This window comes from Patella vulgata, chromosome 1 (assembly GCF_932274485.2).
Source record: "Patella vulgata chromosome 1, xgPatVulg1.2, whole genome shotgun sequence".
Classification (NCBI taxonomy): Eukaryota; Metazoa; Mollusca; class Gastropoda; family Patellidae; genus Patella; species Patella vulgata.
In genome coordinates this window covers 25712466-25729875 of record NC_065879.2, presented here as the reverse complement: position 1 = coordinate 25729875, position 17410 = coordinate 25712466, and the positions used below count along the sequence as shown (strand labels likewise).

General features: G+C 37.1%; 1 protein-coding gene across 5 annotated transcripts in view; it reads right to left on the bottom strand.

Annotated features, from left to right (window-relative positions):
• Positions 1-6459: 6459 nt before the first annotated feature.
• Positions 6460-17410, bottom strand: part of LOC126808821 (tyramine beta-hydroxylase) — a 45819-nt gene continuing 34868 nt past the window's right edge. For all 5 annotated transcript variants that reach the window (XM_050533803.1, XM_050533801.1, XM_050533802.2 and 2 more), the window contains 4 exons: positions 11051-11214; positions 10072-10324; positions 9329-9425; positions 6460-8563 (listed from right to left, as the gene is read on the bottom strand). In XM_050533803.1, the coding sequence (XP_050389760.1) occupies positions 7858-8563; positions 9329-9425; positions 10072-10324; positions 11051-11214 (1220 nt within the window). In that variant the 3' untranslated portion in view covers positions 6460-7857. The remainder of the gene's footprint in view (positions 8564-9328; positions 9426-10071; positions 10325-11050; positions 11215-17410) is intronic.

The following is a 17410-nucleotide window of genomic DNA, read 5'->3' as shown; positions in this document are numbered from 1 at the left end:
TTGCATACTGTTTATTTATCTAAAATGGTTATTACCGGTACATAATTCTTGGTACCTTAATAATTATATAGCTAATAAGCTATAGTAAAACGTGGTCATTGCATTATTCTTGGTGACATGATGATAATATAGCTTGTGCAGTGATATCATTATGGTACATACGAGGGTGGGAGGTTGGGTGGCCAAAAGGTTAGTGCATGTGCGTTGTATCATTAGGTCTGTCATTGAGTAAACTGGTGTGGTTTCGATCGGTTGTACGTAACAAGGAGTAAGGTAGCCTGTCTAACCCCATGGGTTTTCTCCGGGTTATCTGGTTCCTCCCACTGCTAAAGACCCCTACACACAAGTGAATTATTGAAATAAAATTGATTCATACTTTAAACCCCATTTCTCTCTCTCTCTCTCTCTCTCTCTCTCTCTCTCTCTCTCTCTCTCTCTCTCTCTCACACACACACACACACACACATACCAGGGCTTGCTGAAAAGTTCTAAGTCTGAAAGGGATAGATCAAATGGGTTGAAACAAACGAGTACAATCCATGTCAGTGATCCATGATTGTGGCTTCGAACTCATTGACCATCCACATTACTCACCCGATTTGGCCCAGTCAGACTTCCACCTGTTTCCAAATATAAAAAAGGAACTAGCCGGCCGTCATTTTCCCAGTAATGATGATGTCATGTCATCTGTGAACGATTTGTTTGGATGGCTGAAGAAAATTTCTTCCTGACCGACTCCCAGGCCATGTAACATCATTGGCAAAAGTGTGTACACCTCGAACATGACTATGCTGAAAAATAAATGGAAACTAGAAAGACTTAGAACTTTTCAGCTGAAATGAAATGGGGTTTAACGTCCTACTGTTCTGCTCCTAGACTAGGCTAATGAAGACGGGCATACGCCATACAGTGTGCTATGCGGGAAATTTTGCCCGAGCAGCGGCACTATCGCCTACTCTTATATCGAATTTCAACTGCCAAGGGATCTTTTACGTGCATTCCAATGTATACACGGGACCTTGGTTTTCCGTCTCATCCGAAGGACTAAACTTTTTTCAGCTAGCCCTTGTTTGTACCTCTTGGTAATGTGACTATTACAAAACTCTTTATGGTCAACAGATAAGTAGTACATAGCTCTTGATAACACGGATATTTAATATTACTGCTAATTGTGTAGCACGTGACTGATGCCATCACAACAATTGCTGACACAATCTTAATATTTTTGATGCAATCTGGGTTTTCAGAAAGTGAATAGGAGAAAAAAGCATTGATATTACAAGTGGCAGTAAACATTCGTCAGTGACTTAAAGGACCAATCCCGATAATATGTTGGAAAATAAAACTGCTTAATTTTGTGTTAAAATCCCTTAAAATCCTCTACCAAAGGGCCGAGCAACTTATAACTCAATATTTAATAACAGACAGCTTTATGGATGACATTCACTAGGTTTATTAACTGCAAAGTTTCAATGAGGACACTCTCACCGTTATCAAGCAATGATACAATCAAACGTTCGTTCGTTCGTTTCTGGTGTTTTACGTCCACTTCCACCTAAGGTGATATCGTAGACAAGAACAATCAAACAAGTTACAGAAGGTTATATACAAACAGATAACAATGAACTAATTAACAAAATAAGGCCGAAGCCATTCAAAGTCATATCTAAGTAAACTATTATTTATCAATGAGAAACCCTTAAAGGGGGGATGTAATGTACAAATCCATGCTAAAACAACAACTGATCATAATCAAACCCTTAATATCCATATTGCAAATAAAGATTACAAAATTTTAAAAAATAAAAATTAAATTATTTAAAAACAACCTATGAATGTGAAACCATGTTATTGTTGATACCATTAATCACCCTCTCAATATTTGTGATACTTTTTCAAACAACTTAAACCTATCAGTCTTCATCAGGAAATGGAGACCAGTGTCACAAACTGTATTATGTGGCTTATGGATAAACCAGATTTTTACTTATAAAAATAATGTGTAGGTGAAATTTACCTTTCGTTATCAAGTACAGCACATGGGTCATTCATTGTATAGACCTCTAAAGGAATGGGAATCGATTATCAGGCCACCCAACGAAAAAATGACCAGAAATCTTAAAAGGGTTACGTGTCCGGATAAGCATTTATGATGTTCACGTCCAAACGACTAAATATTGTGAGCTGAATTTTGAGACAAGGTAAACACACCATTCCTTTATATTTTGGCGCTTAAATTTCAAACGTACTCGGACTTTTATTTTTGAGATTCTGTTCAAATCGGGATAGTCCCTTTAAATATCAATTAGGCATGGTATTTTTTTCTTTTTGATTATTTGTTTAACGGGATTTTTTTTTTTTAATCTGAACTTATAATATTTCTAAAAACAGCACCATTCACTTAAACAGTTTTAATTGTATGTGATGTGTGTATGTAATCAACAATTAGAAAGAAAAGAAACGTGTTCCGTTTACCTGTTGATGTTTGATGGTTTTGTACTAGATTCAACTCTATGTTTCTTACATGTCAATCAATATAGATAATTAGCCTGCATACAATACAAACATGCATGCCAGTGATTGCAGAAACACTACTTCATCAAGGGTATAAACATAGTACTATTTATTACACATGTACCTCATTTCTTAATTAGGTGTTTTGTGACTGACAAAAAGGGTGGCTAGCTGGGAACATGACCGACCATCTGCAACATTTGCAATTTCCAGCTGCAAGTAAAAACAGGCTTACGAAGTAAGAACAACCTAACTACGGTAAGGGCCAAAGAAACGCTTAGTTCAGATGGCACCGAATTGAAAAAAAACAGAGCTACACCCACACAGCAGGTTTGTCTGGAAAAAAATTGTAGCCTACAAGGTGTACAAATGCTTTTCGGAATAGGGGGCATAACTTCGGTAAGAAGGGCGCGGAACATGCAAAGGATTTAAATGTAGGCTCTATCGCGTTCACAAGGTTGGATATGGAAAGGGTTCGCTCCGTCGTAACCGATATGCTTCCACACCGCATGCACTATGACATGCACTATGTTTTCTGAAACGATGGAGGTGGAAGTACGTATATCGATAGAGCTCATCCTGTCGTTACCCCAATACCTCACAAAAAATTAAAAAATAATCCGTTAAAAAATTTAACCTCAATCACGTTCACAAAGTTTTCGGGAAATGGAGGCAATTCCAAAAAGGAAGTTGGCGGAACGCTGAATATCGATAGGGTACGTCCTCTCATATGACCACAATAATTAACACCAAATCTATTAAAATATGTAGCCTCTATCAGGTTCACAGGGTTTTCAAACAAGTTTCATGAAATTCAAACAAAACTCAGATCCGAAGACCTGTATCATGCTGGGTTCTCAACTTATCATGTGTCCTGAAAGTTTCAGAAAAATCCGATAAATACTGTCCTCTATTGTCCTGACAAAAGTGTGGACAGTTCTGCATTAATATAATGCGTGGCATATACAAATGGTCTGGTTTTAATGGAAATATTCCAGAATTGTTTATATGGCTGTGTGAAATCAATAAAAAAAATTATAAAAAATTTGAGTCTTGTATATTCCCAGAAATGTTTGTAAGAACGTCTAAAACATTTGAACTGAATACATGCACAAAATGTCCTTGTTGACATGCTTTGTGAGTTTGTTTGGAACCAAGAATAAAGAATGTGCTCTGACGATGGTTATACGTCATCACCCAACGATAGCACGTTTAAGATAATATATATATCCGATGAGTGATTGACAAAGTGTAATTAAATAAGTCTGGGTTAAAATAATGAAATGATAACATGTTCTGTCAATAATTTTAGCATGTCTTTTCTTGTAGGAATCTTAAGTGAAAAGGCACATTGACTTTCTCTCAGTGTACAATAATACATTAGGTATTGCTTATTCTGCAAACTCTCTAATTCAACAACTCGTAGAGATATGCACCATGCCCCTTTCTGTCTACATGAATGAAATGAAGTTTATGTACGTCCTACTTTTCTGCACCAACCCGGATCCAATTTGCTTTGAAAGGAATTTACCTGGACAGGTCCGTTTCCGCCTATTCTTACGTACAAGGGCTGGCTGAAAGGTTCTAAGCCTATCTGTGAAAGACCAGTATAGAGTCTATGGTTTCCAATTATTTTTCTACACACATGTAGCCACTTTCGAGGTGTACACACTTTTGCCAACGATGTTTCAAGGCCTGGGAGCTGGTCAAAAATGAAATTCTCTTCGTTCACAGCTGACATGACATCATTATTACTGAGAAAATGACGATCGGCTTGTTCCTTCCTCATTTTTGGAAACGGGTGAAAGACTGACGGGGCCAAATTGGGCGATTAAGATGGATGTCGCTGACATGACAATCGCCGATTTATGAGCAGGAGCATTGTCTTGATGGAACAGGACGTCCTTAGTGAGCATTCCCCGTCGCTTAGCTTTGATAGCTTCACGCAACTGTCTAAGTAGGTCAGTATAATATATTCCGTTGATAATCTGGTTGAAGTTTAGATTCTGGTTGAAAGTGATGAGTCCAGATTTCACCCGTAGTAACAAATCTGGCCAGAGAATTATCAGGATCTGCACCAAAACGGCGGAGATTGTCGTTGGTGATAATTTTCCCAATCCTCTCCTGAAAGATGCATCCAACACTGGCAATATGTCGTGTCGGTAATCGTCGATCAGCCATTACCATGTCATGCACCCGGGTAATGTTTTCTTGAATGGTTTCTGTGGATGACCTTCCAGGACGCTGGTCACCGTCAATTCTCTCTCTGCCACACTTAAATTCTTTACCGTTGAGAATGAAGTGGCATCATTCCCTAAAGTGAAGCTGGTCACCGTCAATTCTCTCTCTGCCACACTTAAATTCTGTACCATTGAGAATGAAGTGGCATCATTCCCTAAAGTGGATACCATTTCGGCATGTATCTGTGTTGGGGTTAGTCCTTTCAGTTGCAGGTACTTGATGACTGCCCTATAACCAGTTTTGTCCATTAAAATTTATAGTGATTTTAATGGGTAAGTTCATAAGGTGTTCTGGTACGAAGCCAATAAAAACACTACAGTTGCAGTTCTTATGTCTATGATTCATTCAACAATTGTACTTGTTGGTGGCAAAAGTTTGTTTCAACCAAATTGATCTATCCTTTTCAGGTTTAGAACTTTTCAGCCAGCTGTCGTAGTTGAATTCCAACTACCAAGTGTTATTTTATGTGTACGCCAACGTGTATCTGGGACTACGGGTGATTTTCGTTCTGAACCACTGTTATGGGAGAATCAGACTGGAAAATCCAAAGGTACATTCTCCGCTAACACAGGGGTCGAACCCTGGACATCCTGGTTAGTGAGCCAGCACCTTATTGAGCCACGGTATGTGGTTCCTTGGTTCCCTGGTGTATTGAAGAATATAGTACTTTTTATTAGATTAAAGTTTCCTGGAGTTTGGATTCCATTACAATTGAGTGTCATTCATTTACAGATTTTTATTTTACCAACACTTTTGTACACACCATATCCAAAATTTAAATGATTTCATAAAAAATTCATATATTGTGGATAATTGAAATTTTGCCAAAACGGTCATACTAATCACCAACAAGAGCGTTTATTTGTCAATTTCACTTTTCCCAAAATTCTATGAAATATTTTTTCAGTAGATACTGAGTTGATTTTAAACTAAAATCGGCGGGAATTAAGTTCATGTTGATATAAATGATGATTTTTAATGCCGCTGCACATCTGTAAATGTGCATAATATTTCCATTGTGCGGGGGAGGGGTGGAGGGGAGGGGGGCAAAATGTATTTTTGGGGATAGAAAACAACTTGGTTCAAAAATTATTGACCTTAAAAGTGACTTCTTCTTAGCTGTTTCACCCGTTGAGTCAACTGGCGTGGTTTCGATTCCCCGGTTGTACTTGACAAGGAGTAGAGTCGCCTATCTAACCTGGTGGGTTTTCTCGGCTTCTCCAGTGTCCTCTCACTGCTAAAGAATCCTACGCGCAATTTATTGAAGTAAAATTAAACCATATGCTGGTCCCGAAATGACCTACTTTGTGTCGAATGGACGTTAAACCCACCTCTCTCTCCCCCCCTCTCTCTCTCTCTCTTTTGATTTAAACTGGATTTGCAACAATTTGGAATTTATATCTGGATTTTCCTGGAGATACGAGGTTTCAGACTTACAGCCGATTTGCTATTTCACGAAATATACTAAGCAGCAAAAGAAACGTCAGAGAAATGTTCTCAAAAACGCAACCTGGTTCATAGACGATCTCCAAAATCCCAAACAAGCGTATAGAAAAGCAAATAAAAGAATAAACGAATGAATGAAATGGAGTTTAACGTCCAACTGTTCTGAACCAACCGGATTAATGAAGACGAGAAGAAATATTACGCACGGAAGCCATGTGCTATATTATAGTATGGGCATATAAAAACGTACATGACAAGTTTGTGTTTTGTTTTTTTATTTTATAACTATACATGTAAGTTTTGACAAATGGGTGAACCACAAATAGACGACAATTTATTAAAAAAAGAACATCATATATACATTTAGAAAATACATGAATAACAATAAATTATAAGAAATAGATAAACAGTAACATTGAAGGGAAATGAAATTCTCCATGTGCTAGTCCACTGTATGATTCTCTTAGTTTGACGGTTTCCGCCAGACAAAATAATTGACTCAAATCGACATGCACATAGCAGATTGTGTGTATACAAAGAGGGTCATGGGCTGGTCCATTGTCTACATTGGCCACGGACGAGTATCATACGAAACTAGTTTGAAATAAGCAAGATATAGAATTAAACATTCTTAATTTATTAATTTTATGTATCATTACCCGTTAATTATAAGGGCATGTTTTTATCAAGTTTAAAATCATTAACCATCTTGTTGCACATATTGTATTTCTCATTTTTGGCGTTCACATGTCTAAAAACATTGTTTCATTTTCAGATGGATATTACTAAGGCTTCGTTCACGTACAAATACAAACTGCTTTACATTTGGTAAACCCTAAGAACACCGGATATATCTACACTCTCTTAACGTTTTTGTGGTTGTGGTTACGAGACCTTTGGCGGGAATTGCCTTGATCATTTCAAACCCGTAAGAAAGCCAACCTGGAGGTACATTATAATTCTTTCAGGCAAAGATGTTTACATGGGCGTTCCAGAATATCCAAGAAGCTATCCTACAATTTACCAAAATCATTTTTATCGAAACCTTTTTGATTACATTTAAAAATTTGACATTTTCCGAACAATTTCGCAGTTGCACACTATCTCTTTACTGTGTGATAATACGTCAATTTCTCATAGTAGTTTTATAAATCTTTACTGAATTAATGGAAATATAATACAATGTATAAGAATTTAAAAAGTTTTCTTATTCACGGGAATAAACAATAAGAAGAGTTGCATAGATCAATGTTCAAAGTTATTATAATTATTTTGATGTTAACTTTTTGGAGATGATACAGGTAAGGAATCCACATTCTAACGCATTTTTTTAGTAAGCACAAAATCGTGAACGTCGTTTTCGGTATTTATATATTTAGGCCTATCGACCGTATCTATGTAATTCCGCATGGAAGTGTCAAGGCTGAATTTCCAACCACTTCCAGTAGTCTCCATTTTTCTTTCATCTTTTGGATTAGATATCTTGGCTGTTGTCTTTTTTGTCCTAAAGATGGTGGCTCTAGTGTCAAGTAATGCAGTTTATGTCATTGGTGATAAGCCAATAAAATAAAATACCCCTGCTGAGTGCTCACACACAAAGTCATGTGACACATAGAAAAACATCATCCATTCTTAAACAATAACACATACACAAAATTATTTCAGTAAAATGCAAAAGACAACCACAAAAAACACTGTATATTGGGTATGAGTACTTTTAACGCCACTTTCTAATTCGTCCACAATAACTTGTCCCACGTTACCGCCATTTTGTCGGCTATCGTACTTCCGAGACTGACCTTCTGCAGTACAGTATTTATATTTTTGGTCTCCTATTAAAGCTCTTTCAATACGTCGATCACAATAACCCAGGTCCAACCTTTGGGAGCAGTCACAAATATCTATGGCATTGAGAAACAAACGACCAGCAGTGATCAGTCGTAGTTTCATAACGATATAACCGCCAATATCGCCATTTAAACATTTATGTTGGCGAACCATTTTCACTGCCTGTTTACAAGTATCGCTACACTCTAAGGTTGTCATATTTTCGTTGTAACATCTCTGAAGAATGTTTGGTAAAATAGTCACTTTTCCTTCGGTTAAAAATCGTTTCCAATGACAACCGTCTATTGGACCGTTCTGAAATCTGGGTAAATGCCGTTGGCATGACTCAACGGATCTGCGTGTAGTACACCATGGTCGTAAAAGGCGATGTATTGGGTAGTAGGTAATAAAACCGTAACACATCTCATTCTGTGTTCCGTCACCAAAACATACTGGATCGCCATCTGTTGGTGAACGATAGTTACATTCGGTACGTATTTCATCTCCTGGAAGGATTTCTATTGGTGGATTAAACCTTCAAGTAAAACAAAACAAAGTGCAACCAGTTATCATCACAGAAAAAACATTTAAACCAACAACAATTAACTGCAAATAGGCAATTTGAGCACTTTCAGTGTGACACCCATGCTTTAATTTACCACAGATATAGTGATAATGAGTTGCTTCAGAAAGAGTAGACTCCAATTGTCGTGAGCCACGGCATCTCGACGAGAATCGCGCTGGATCACTGACCAGCGTATCAATCCCTTGGTTGGTCGAGCAATCCGTCGGCATTGACCATCCTGATTTCTCTTTACCAGTGGTTCAGGGTGGAAGGCCTGACAATAAAAGAGGTCTAGTTGTTCGGATGGTGGTTAGAGCACGTTAAAGATCCCGTGGAAATCGGTTAGAGTAGACCGTAGCGTCACTGTCAGGGCATTCTTTTTATCATAGTGCACTGTATGAAGTTTACTTGTCTTCATTGTGACGGTTACTTTTGCTTCGTGCAACGAGTTCGCCAAACTAGCGGCTGTAGTTTAGTCCTACATTCGGTTACTTATTCTTTCATTTGAAAGTCATTATATACGTACATTTATATAGCACTGGTTAATCCTGCTTTTTATGACGTAATTCGATTAGTTACTGTAAAGTTTATTAACCACTTAATGAACAGAAAATGGCGCCCAATCAAGCAAATGCCCGCTACTTAATAAATGAAGCAATAGCTAGATTTTAGAAATCGAAATTACTGTTATCCAACGGGGATAATACAACTAATATATAAGGACAGAATACTTACGTATTGATAATAGGACTATCGTAACTATAAACTAAATCATTAGTTATATCTCTAACTTTACTACCATTTCTATATAATGATATTATCTGTGATATACCTATAAAAACACAAATATAACATTTTAACATTGATAGGAACAATTATTCCATTAACGCCAGCTTTATGAATGAGTCACTCACACTCCTCTGTATGATTAAAATTATTCCCAATCAGATAAAAATCAGATGTTGTTTCCGTTTCGTTGTTTTTTTTGTTGCCTTTTACTACGTTGTTACAAAACATGTAAACGGTCGCAAACAAGCATAGGCTGTTTTTAAACATGCTAAGAATGTTTAATTGTTTTTATGAAAATTTCACCAAGAGAGGTAGATTTTAAAGCAGTATAAACTAAAATCGTCAAAGTAAACGCTGATATAAGAATAATTTTGTATTATATTGTAGTATATACAAATATTTGTTTAGATATAAAACCACCCATCATTATGGATTGCATCTTAACTCTCCTGGACAAGTAGGCATATTAGTGTATAAATTCTGTAAAAGTCAGAACATAAACATAACTGGAGCTGTGAAGCGTTCACAATAGGTGTGGGGTGGTCAAACGGGCAGACTCACAACCTGAATCTGACGCTGTCCCCAACATCCAATTTGAATTTTTCTGAATAAAAGTAAGTGGTATAATATTATTAAACTTTAAGGCATAACCCAGGGAAATATTGATAAAATCAAAATTAATTTCTTACCATGGTAATGCATATGATTAATTGCAGCTGTTATATAGATGGGTGTTTTAAACATTTCTTTGGTACATTTAGCAGCACAGACAGACGTGACTTGAACTGGTGGTGAATGGACTGGTTGAGGGTTAAGCTGTATAAAATCCTGACCAACCACCAACATACCGGCATCGTTTGCTCTTAGGTTCGGTGTATAATACAAGCGTAGTCCCGAGGCGTCCATCAGGGTTGATAATAACAGGGGGTTATTCCAGTGAATCTGAAATAGTTGATAATGACCAGTCTGAATGGAAAAGCAATCACATTACAACAGGAGACACGTGGCCTTACTACCGCCCATGCTAAAGAGGGTGTAGGATGATTTCTACCAAATTTAAAAGAAATCCATTCAGCCAGCCTGTCCATCCCCCACGGGAAACAATAATATCATTTGAAGAAATCACAATAAACATCAACCTGGCTTTATACGCCGTGCGCCAGACTATCTTGCATCCTAGACAAGGTTAACTACACCCCATTTCCGGGCGGACGGCAGGCAGAAGTGATGGCATAAGTCCTTTAAGCGGATGTTTTGAATGTCCAACAACGGAAGCTATAAAGAGCCAAGTGTGAAGCTGGATGCTGTGGTAGTCGAACGTTGTTTTAAATTAAACTAGGTCGAAGTCTCGAATCCCAACATGAGCACAAAAGAACCTGCGGAATTTGTTCCTTCTGTGGGAGGACATGGGAAAGGACGCATTGTGCTTTGCATTTAAGTGAGAAAAACAAACGAGGTACACCATAGTTGGGGAATGATCCGTGTGGCCCGGCAAAAATCATTCCTCACGCTTAAGTCATATTAATCAATAGATCTTTTTTGGTTTTTTATATACTCTCGTGAAGACAAATACAAGAAATTTGAAGCCAACAAAACGACAAGAATTGTGATTGGATTTTCATGCAATAAGAGGTTAATAGGAAATAGGAAAACTTGATTTTGGCATACCTGCAATGCAACTTTCTTATACCCAGTTTTGCCAAGACGGAATCCAACATCAGGGTTAGCGCATTCACCGGCACTTCCTAGCGTCCATGTGGCTATTATCTCCAGACAATTGGGATGAGCTAACATGGCACACGGATAGGGAGAAGACGGAATCTGTTGGCTATCTAAAAAAAAATAAATGGGACAATGATTAGTTAACCCATATTAAATCAAATTAAATAATGTTTTCAAATTGAAATCAACAGATAGTGATACCCTTTTTTCAAATCAGTTAAAATATTATCCGGAAAACTTACTGACCAAAATCGAGCGTCTTGTTGAAAACCGGATATGACGTTAACTATGGAAATCTTGAGATATGCAAACTGGAAATAGCATTATTAACAACTGATCAGCAGTGAATATTCGCGAGAACGCTACAATCACTGAGAGGGATGACATCCGTGTTGTTTAATTAGCTCGCAATATCAACTTTTTTCCTTCTGCAAATTAAATTCTAGAACATTTTTGGAAGCATTAGAAAAATAAATAAAAAATAAATGGGTATATAAAATGGGTAAAAGGCACCATTCTGCCCGGACTAGTTTACGCTACAATACCGGGCCAATGGTCGACGATGTGTGATGTGACGTCACATGTAAAGGCATACTTGAACTTATAAAGGTCAGTCATCTTATACAGAGGGAAAAAAGGCTTTCGAAATACCCGATGTGATACAGAACTGATCAGCAGTGTATATTCGCGAGGCCGCTACAATCACTGAGAGGGATGACATCCGTGTTGTTTAATTAGCTCGCAATATCAACTTTTTTCCTTCTGCAAATTAAATTCTAGAACATTTTTTGAAGCATTAGAAAAATAAATACAAAATATTTCCCATTTAGTGTAAATGGGTATATAAAATGGGTAAAAGGCGCCATTCTGCCCGGACCAGTTTACGCTACAATACCGGGCCAATGGTCGACGATATGTGATGTGGCGTCATATGTAAAGGCATACTTGAACTTATACAGGTCAGTCATCTTATACAGAGGGAAAAAAGGCTTTCGAAATACCCCATGTGATACTGAATGGCCCTATATAACCAACCTCTTAACTCCTCTTATCTTTTCGACTCAAAAGTATATTCAAACCATTTTTTTCGAATTAAAACCCAAAAATCAACAAAGGGCAACATGCCAGAGGAGTTAAAAGGAACGAAGGACTATAAATAGAAAGAAGATAACCATTTTTGGGAAATGTTTGATGGCTGGGATGGTGGTATGTGTATATTGTATGTTGCTGTATGCTGTACTAGTAATTATACAATTATGCATGTATTTTCGTTCCTGTGCTATTTGTAATAAAGAAGAAGTGAAATTCACATTTAGGTTTATTCAATCAGTTACCAATTATGTTATAATCTGTGCCTACCGGGTGACCAGTTACTTGATAAATAATTTGATCATATTGTTGCGTTTTGCCAAGTTTGCTTGTTGGATGTGAGTTGCTGTGCTTCGTGATTTTGTTAACTGTTAAGCTGTAGTGGCGCCAGGATGGAATTGGTGGGGATTGGACCTGCTTTTGATACAAGTGTAAAGGAACATGTTAATACGCTTTATCTGAACTTAATTTTAATGGAATGGGGTTTAATGTCTCGTCGACACATTTCGAGACTAACATAAGGTCTTTTTTTTTTAACTTTGTCGGGACAGCGGTGTTTTCGCCTACAGATGAACAAGAAATAACAATTACACATGGGTTTACTTCCCGTCCAAACAACTTGACACTTTTATTGTTAGATGTGGTCGAAAAATCCAGAAGGTTGATATCGACCCACGCTGTGATTCGAACTCGGGACATTCAGGGTCCGTACTACCACACGACAACCATGGCCCACTTCATTCAAATGAATGTTCGTAAGCGATATTCTACAAGAAGTCAGTATATCAGTAGGTTACAGACGACAAACTAGCTGGTTAATTTTAACCACTGGAGGTTGTTAAACTTTATATATATATTTACATAACTCTCTCTACACATTCTTCAAACCAAACTTTGTGCATGTAACTTTATATTTCCATGTAAAATTGGAACCTGTGATTTATTTAATTTATCGGTAAAAAATTGTTCTCTTCTTTCAATGGGAATATGTTTTGTCATGCATTTTTTTATTACAAGAAACATATGTTCGTCGAATATTCAAAATTTTAATAGTTTCTTTACAAAAAAAAATAAAAAATAACAATGCATAACTTCCGGAATTTTGTTTTAAAAGAGCAGTGCCGATATATTTTTCCATGTGAAAGATTCTTTCAGAAACTGTTATCCTAGTTCTATACAGCTACATTGTATTTGGATGTCTGTGCTACTTTTTCGCAGATAACGGCGTTAACGACACAAATCAGTTCATTTCAGGACTTACATTTTGTTTAATTTTATTTCAGTGAGAGGAAAACGTCTACTAGTACTAGACACATACTAGGTCATTTCAGAACTAACATAAATTGGTCAATTTTATTTTAATTAATTCACTTGCGCTTAGGGGTCTTTAACAGTAGGAGGAAACTGGAAAACCCACGAAGTTGGACAAAAGACCTACTCCTTTCCACGTACAGGGGTGGAACCACTCCACTTGACTCAATGACAGAAATGAAATAAAATAAACTAGGATTTAACGTCCTCCTGTTCTAGACTGGACTAACGAAGACGGGCATAAACCATACAGTGCACTATGAGGGAAATTTTGCCCGGACAGCTGACTACATCCTACCTCGGTGTTTGGTACCACTCGAAGGACTAACACTGCCCGTTGCCAGGCCCTCCGTCCTGCAACACAGACAAGGTGGAACCCCGCCTAAATCCTGATGAAATTTCTCGGAAACGTGTTACTCACTGAACCACTGCGGTCCCCGACTGAATGACAGATATGATCTCAAGCTCACACGGTAGACTACTCGACCCCCTCCCCAACTCCCATCCCTTTATATCCTGGACCACTCCTTTAAACGATGATTCAAAATGAAAGTTAATAATATTATGACGTGTTAAACGTGTGAGTGGTTGTGTTATGGCATTTAGTTATTCACGTTTAATTTTCTGAGTAATTTTAAACTTTTAGATCTTTGTTAAGATAAATATAATTCGTCTGCTTTTAATTTTAAAAATATCAAAGGGTGTTTTGGTACGTTTTATTTTACCAGAAAAAGGATAATCAAAAAATAACGAAGCAATAGTCAGGTTTTGCCTATTATCATTAAATTAAGATGAAATTTTTATCAATTTAATCTTTTGTCTAATATTCCGTACCGTTGAGTTCTTTTTAATCAATTCTAATTATGCGAGAGAATATCTGATACATGCCTTTATTTTCAAATCTAAATTTATCTAATTTATTGGTAGTTGCTATTTATTTATACGGTAGGGTGTATGCAGTGATTTTGTGTTTCAAATAAATATATTTGAACTTTTTTGACGGAGGGAAACAAATCTGGTATATGTTTGTGGTTGATATTATTATGTCTGATGATTTTTCTGAACATACATCACTATAAAAATATTACACATCTTTCATATAAAATATATATCTGGGAGGTTTGTTTGGTTTAAATGTGTATGATTGGTTTCAAAAATGGTGTGATGTAATCGACGATGCAGGAGGGGTGTGGCATTTGGCGGTCGGGGTGCTTAAAAAAATATAACGAAAACTATAAACTTGCTTATAATTCAGAAACTGATATAACGGCCTGTGGGCTATTAGAGATCAAATGCGTGAACAAATATTTTACTGTTCCAGTTTCCGGGGAGTAATCCAGCGATAGCAAGACCAATGTAACACACCGAGGCAGAAATAAAATGCGAAATGGGGGTGGATATTTAAGAAGATGGTTAACACTCAATTTTCATCGGGTGTTTGAAGGTGGGCAATATACTTTAAATACTATATATTAGGTTTGCCCCTTTTATCGGCATGACATGGCTCAATATATTGTCATGTCAGATAAATATAAGATAAATCACAACCGACGAGGATGTGAAAACAATGATACAGCTTGCTTATTTTTTTAATGATATCTGATTTCTCAAACACAGCCCATAGTTTCAGTTTTATTTGTATACAATTTCAAATCAGGAAAACGTAAACGTCCTAACACATTTCAAACTTGGCGTATTTAGTAAATATCCCGCACGGCGTGCATTTGAACACCTGTAAATCTCAAAGCGATAAAAGATGAGGTCAAGATGAAATTAACAGCATGGAGAGGCGAAACAAAATAGTATTTATATGATAAAACAGTAAATTACACCCTGCCGCTTGACAACAACACGTGTGTGCTATCACCGATACAATTTTTAACATGTGATTATTATTTACTGCTTTAAAATTATAATCTTTACTGTTTCCTCGTTCAAAAACCACCCACTTTATCTTAGAAACCCAGATGGGGTTTCTAGTTTATTTTGTCGGAATAAAATCTGCATCAGTTAAGCATATTCCAACCCCAAAGATGAATTAAGCGATGTTGTACTAATAACCATTTGTTAGTGAAAAGTGAATTGAAGACTTGCAAACGCCATCTGCTTAAAGATCCCTATTCCAGATTTCACATGAAAACATGTGAAATTCGGCATACGAGCGTTCGATTAATCAGATTAACCAAAATTCAGGTTTCCTACAGCAAGATTCGTTTGTTAAATTAGACCAGTGTTAATTCTTCATTTAATATTTTTCAGCCAATTAGATAGCCCCAAGCCATCTTAAGTCTTAATGGCCGTTATTCCAAACTCGACGGAAATATATGGAAAATGTGAAATGAAATGAAATGGGGTTTAACGTCCTACTGTTCTGCTCCTATGCTGGGCTAATGAAGACGGGCATACGCCATACAGTGTGCTATGAGGGAAATTTTGCCCGGGCAGCGGCACTATCGCCTACTCTTATATCGAATTCCAACTGCCAAGGGATCTTTTACGTGCATTCCAATGTATACACGGGACCTCGGTTTTTCGTCTCATCCGAAGGACTAGACAGCTGTCCATGTCAGGCCCTCCATCCTGCATCATTGACAAGGGGGAACCCGCCGGAAAATCTGGATGAACTTTCTCGACCAATGCAGGAGGAGTAGATAGAAACAGTCCGTTGTACTGATCACTATATCAAACATAATAACTGTAACATTCTTATATAATTAATGTATGTCGGATGTATCATGACTTAATTTCTTGATAACGCCCATTCTATCGGACTCACACAGAAGACAATATCCGGTTAGTAGCAATGAGTGAAAGCCGATTTATTAGTTAAGACGAAATTTATATGATGAATTCTGTCTCCATAACGTTGACGCCAGACTTTGGGATATGGGGTTAATGATTTGCATACAACAAACACATCCATATGCTATTTGATCAAAAACCAAACCATGTCCCATTTTCAAAATGTACTCAGACCATGCTACTGTAATCTTTTTCATCTTAATTATTATGGGCGTTAATGAAATTCATTACAAACGAAATGTTGCCATTTCACTTCCAAAGAATTTAGCGAAACATGGTTTGGACAAAATGTAAAACCCAGTTTAATTTGGGTAATAAATGATCGCCATTGAAAAGCTACCGGTACATTTGAACGTAATTATATTATCAAGAGCAAATGCAGATCGACTGATAAAGAAGGTAGGTTGCCAGGCAAGTAAATCGATAAATGGTGCCGCATTCTAATACACTGGGTAAATAAAAAACAAAATTTCGAAAACCACTGATAGATTGTACAACACAATCATGAGTATTAACTCTAAAATTAATTGTCTACAACTATTATCATTTTATTAGGCTTATCCTGACAATGATCAAAGGATATACATTTCGTGTTGCTGTATGATAACTCTCGTGGTTAAAGGGTTCACATAATTCTACAAAGTGATCAAGGACAATAACCCTGGAAGATACTATCGCTGAAATTCAATAGGATTCTTCGTCTTATCAATGCAAGCAAGATTTTCACATTCTACTCAGTTGTGATAAGCACACTTGATCTAGTATTACCTAGGCGTTTATAGGGTACAAACTGAATGATCGTCAGTAATACGTGACCAAATATCAACTAGAACAAATGTCAACCGATAGATAAACAGGGCAGAAGTGGTCAGCTATCGAGACCCTCCCCCCCCAGAAAACAGTGTCTCCATAAACACCCTCCCCTAGACAACCAGGGACATTTTGATAGGTCACTTTCGGGACCAGCTGAACAATACCAATATGGTTTCGTTGACATGAACAATAATTCTTCATTGAAGAGCAACACGATAGGGTTCTCCACTAAACATACATTATGCAAGAGCTAAATCTGCCTATTTACTGGATTAGGATCCGATCTGCTGC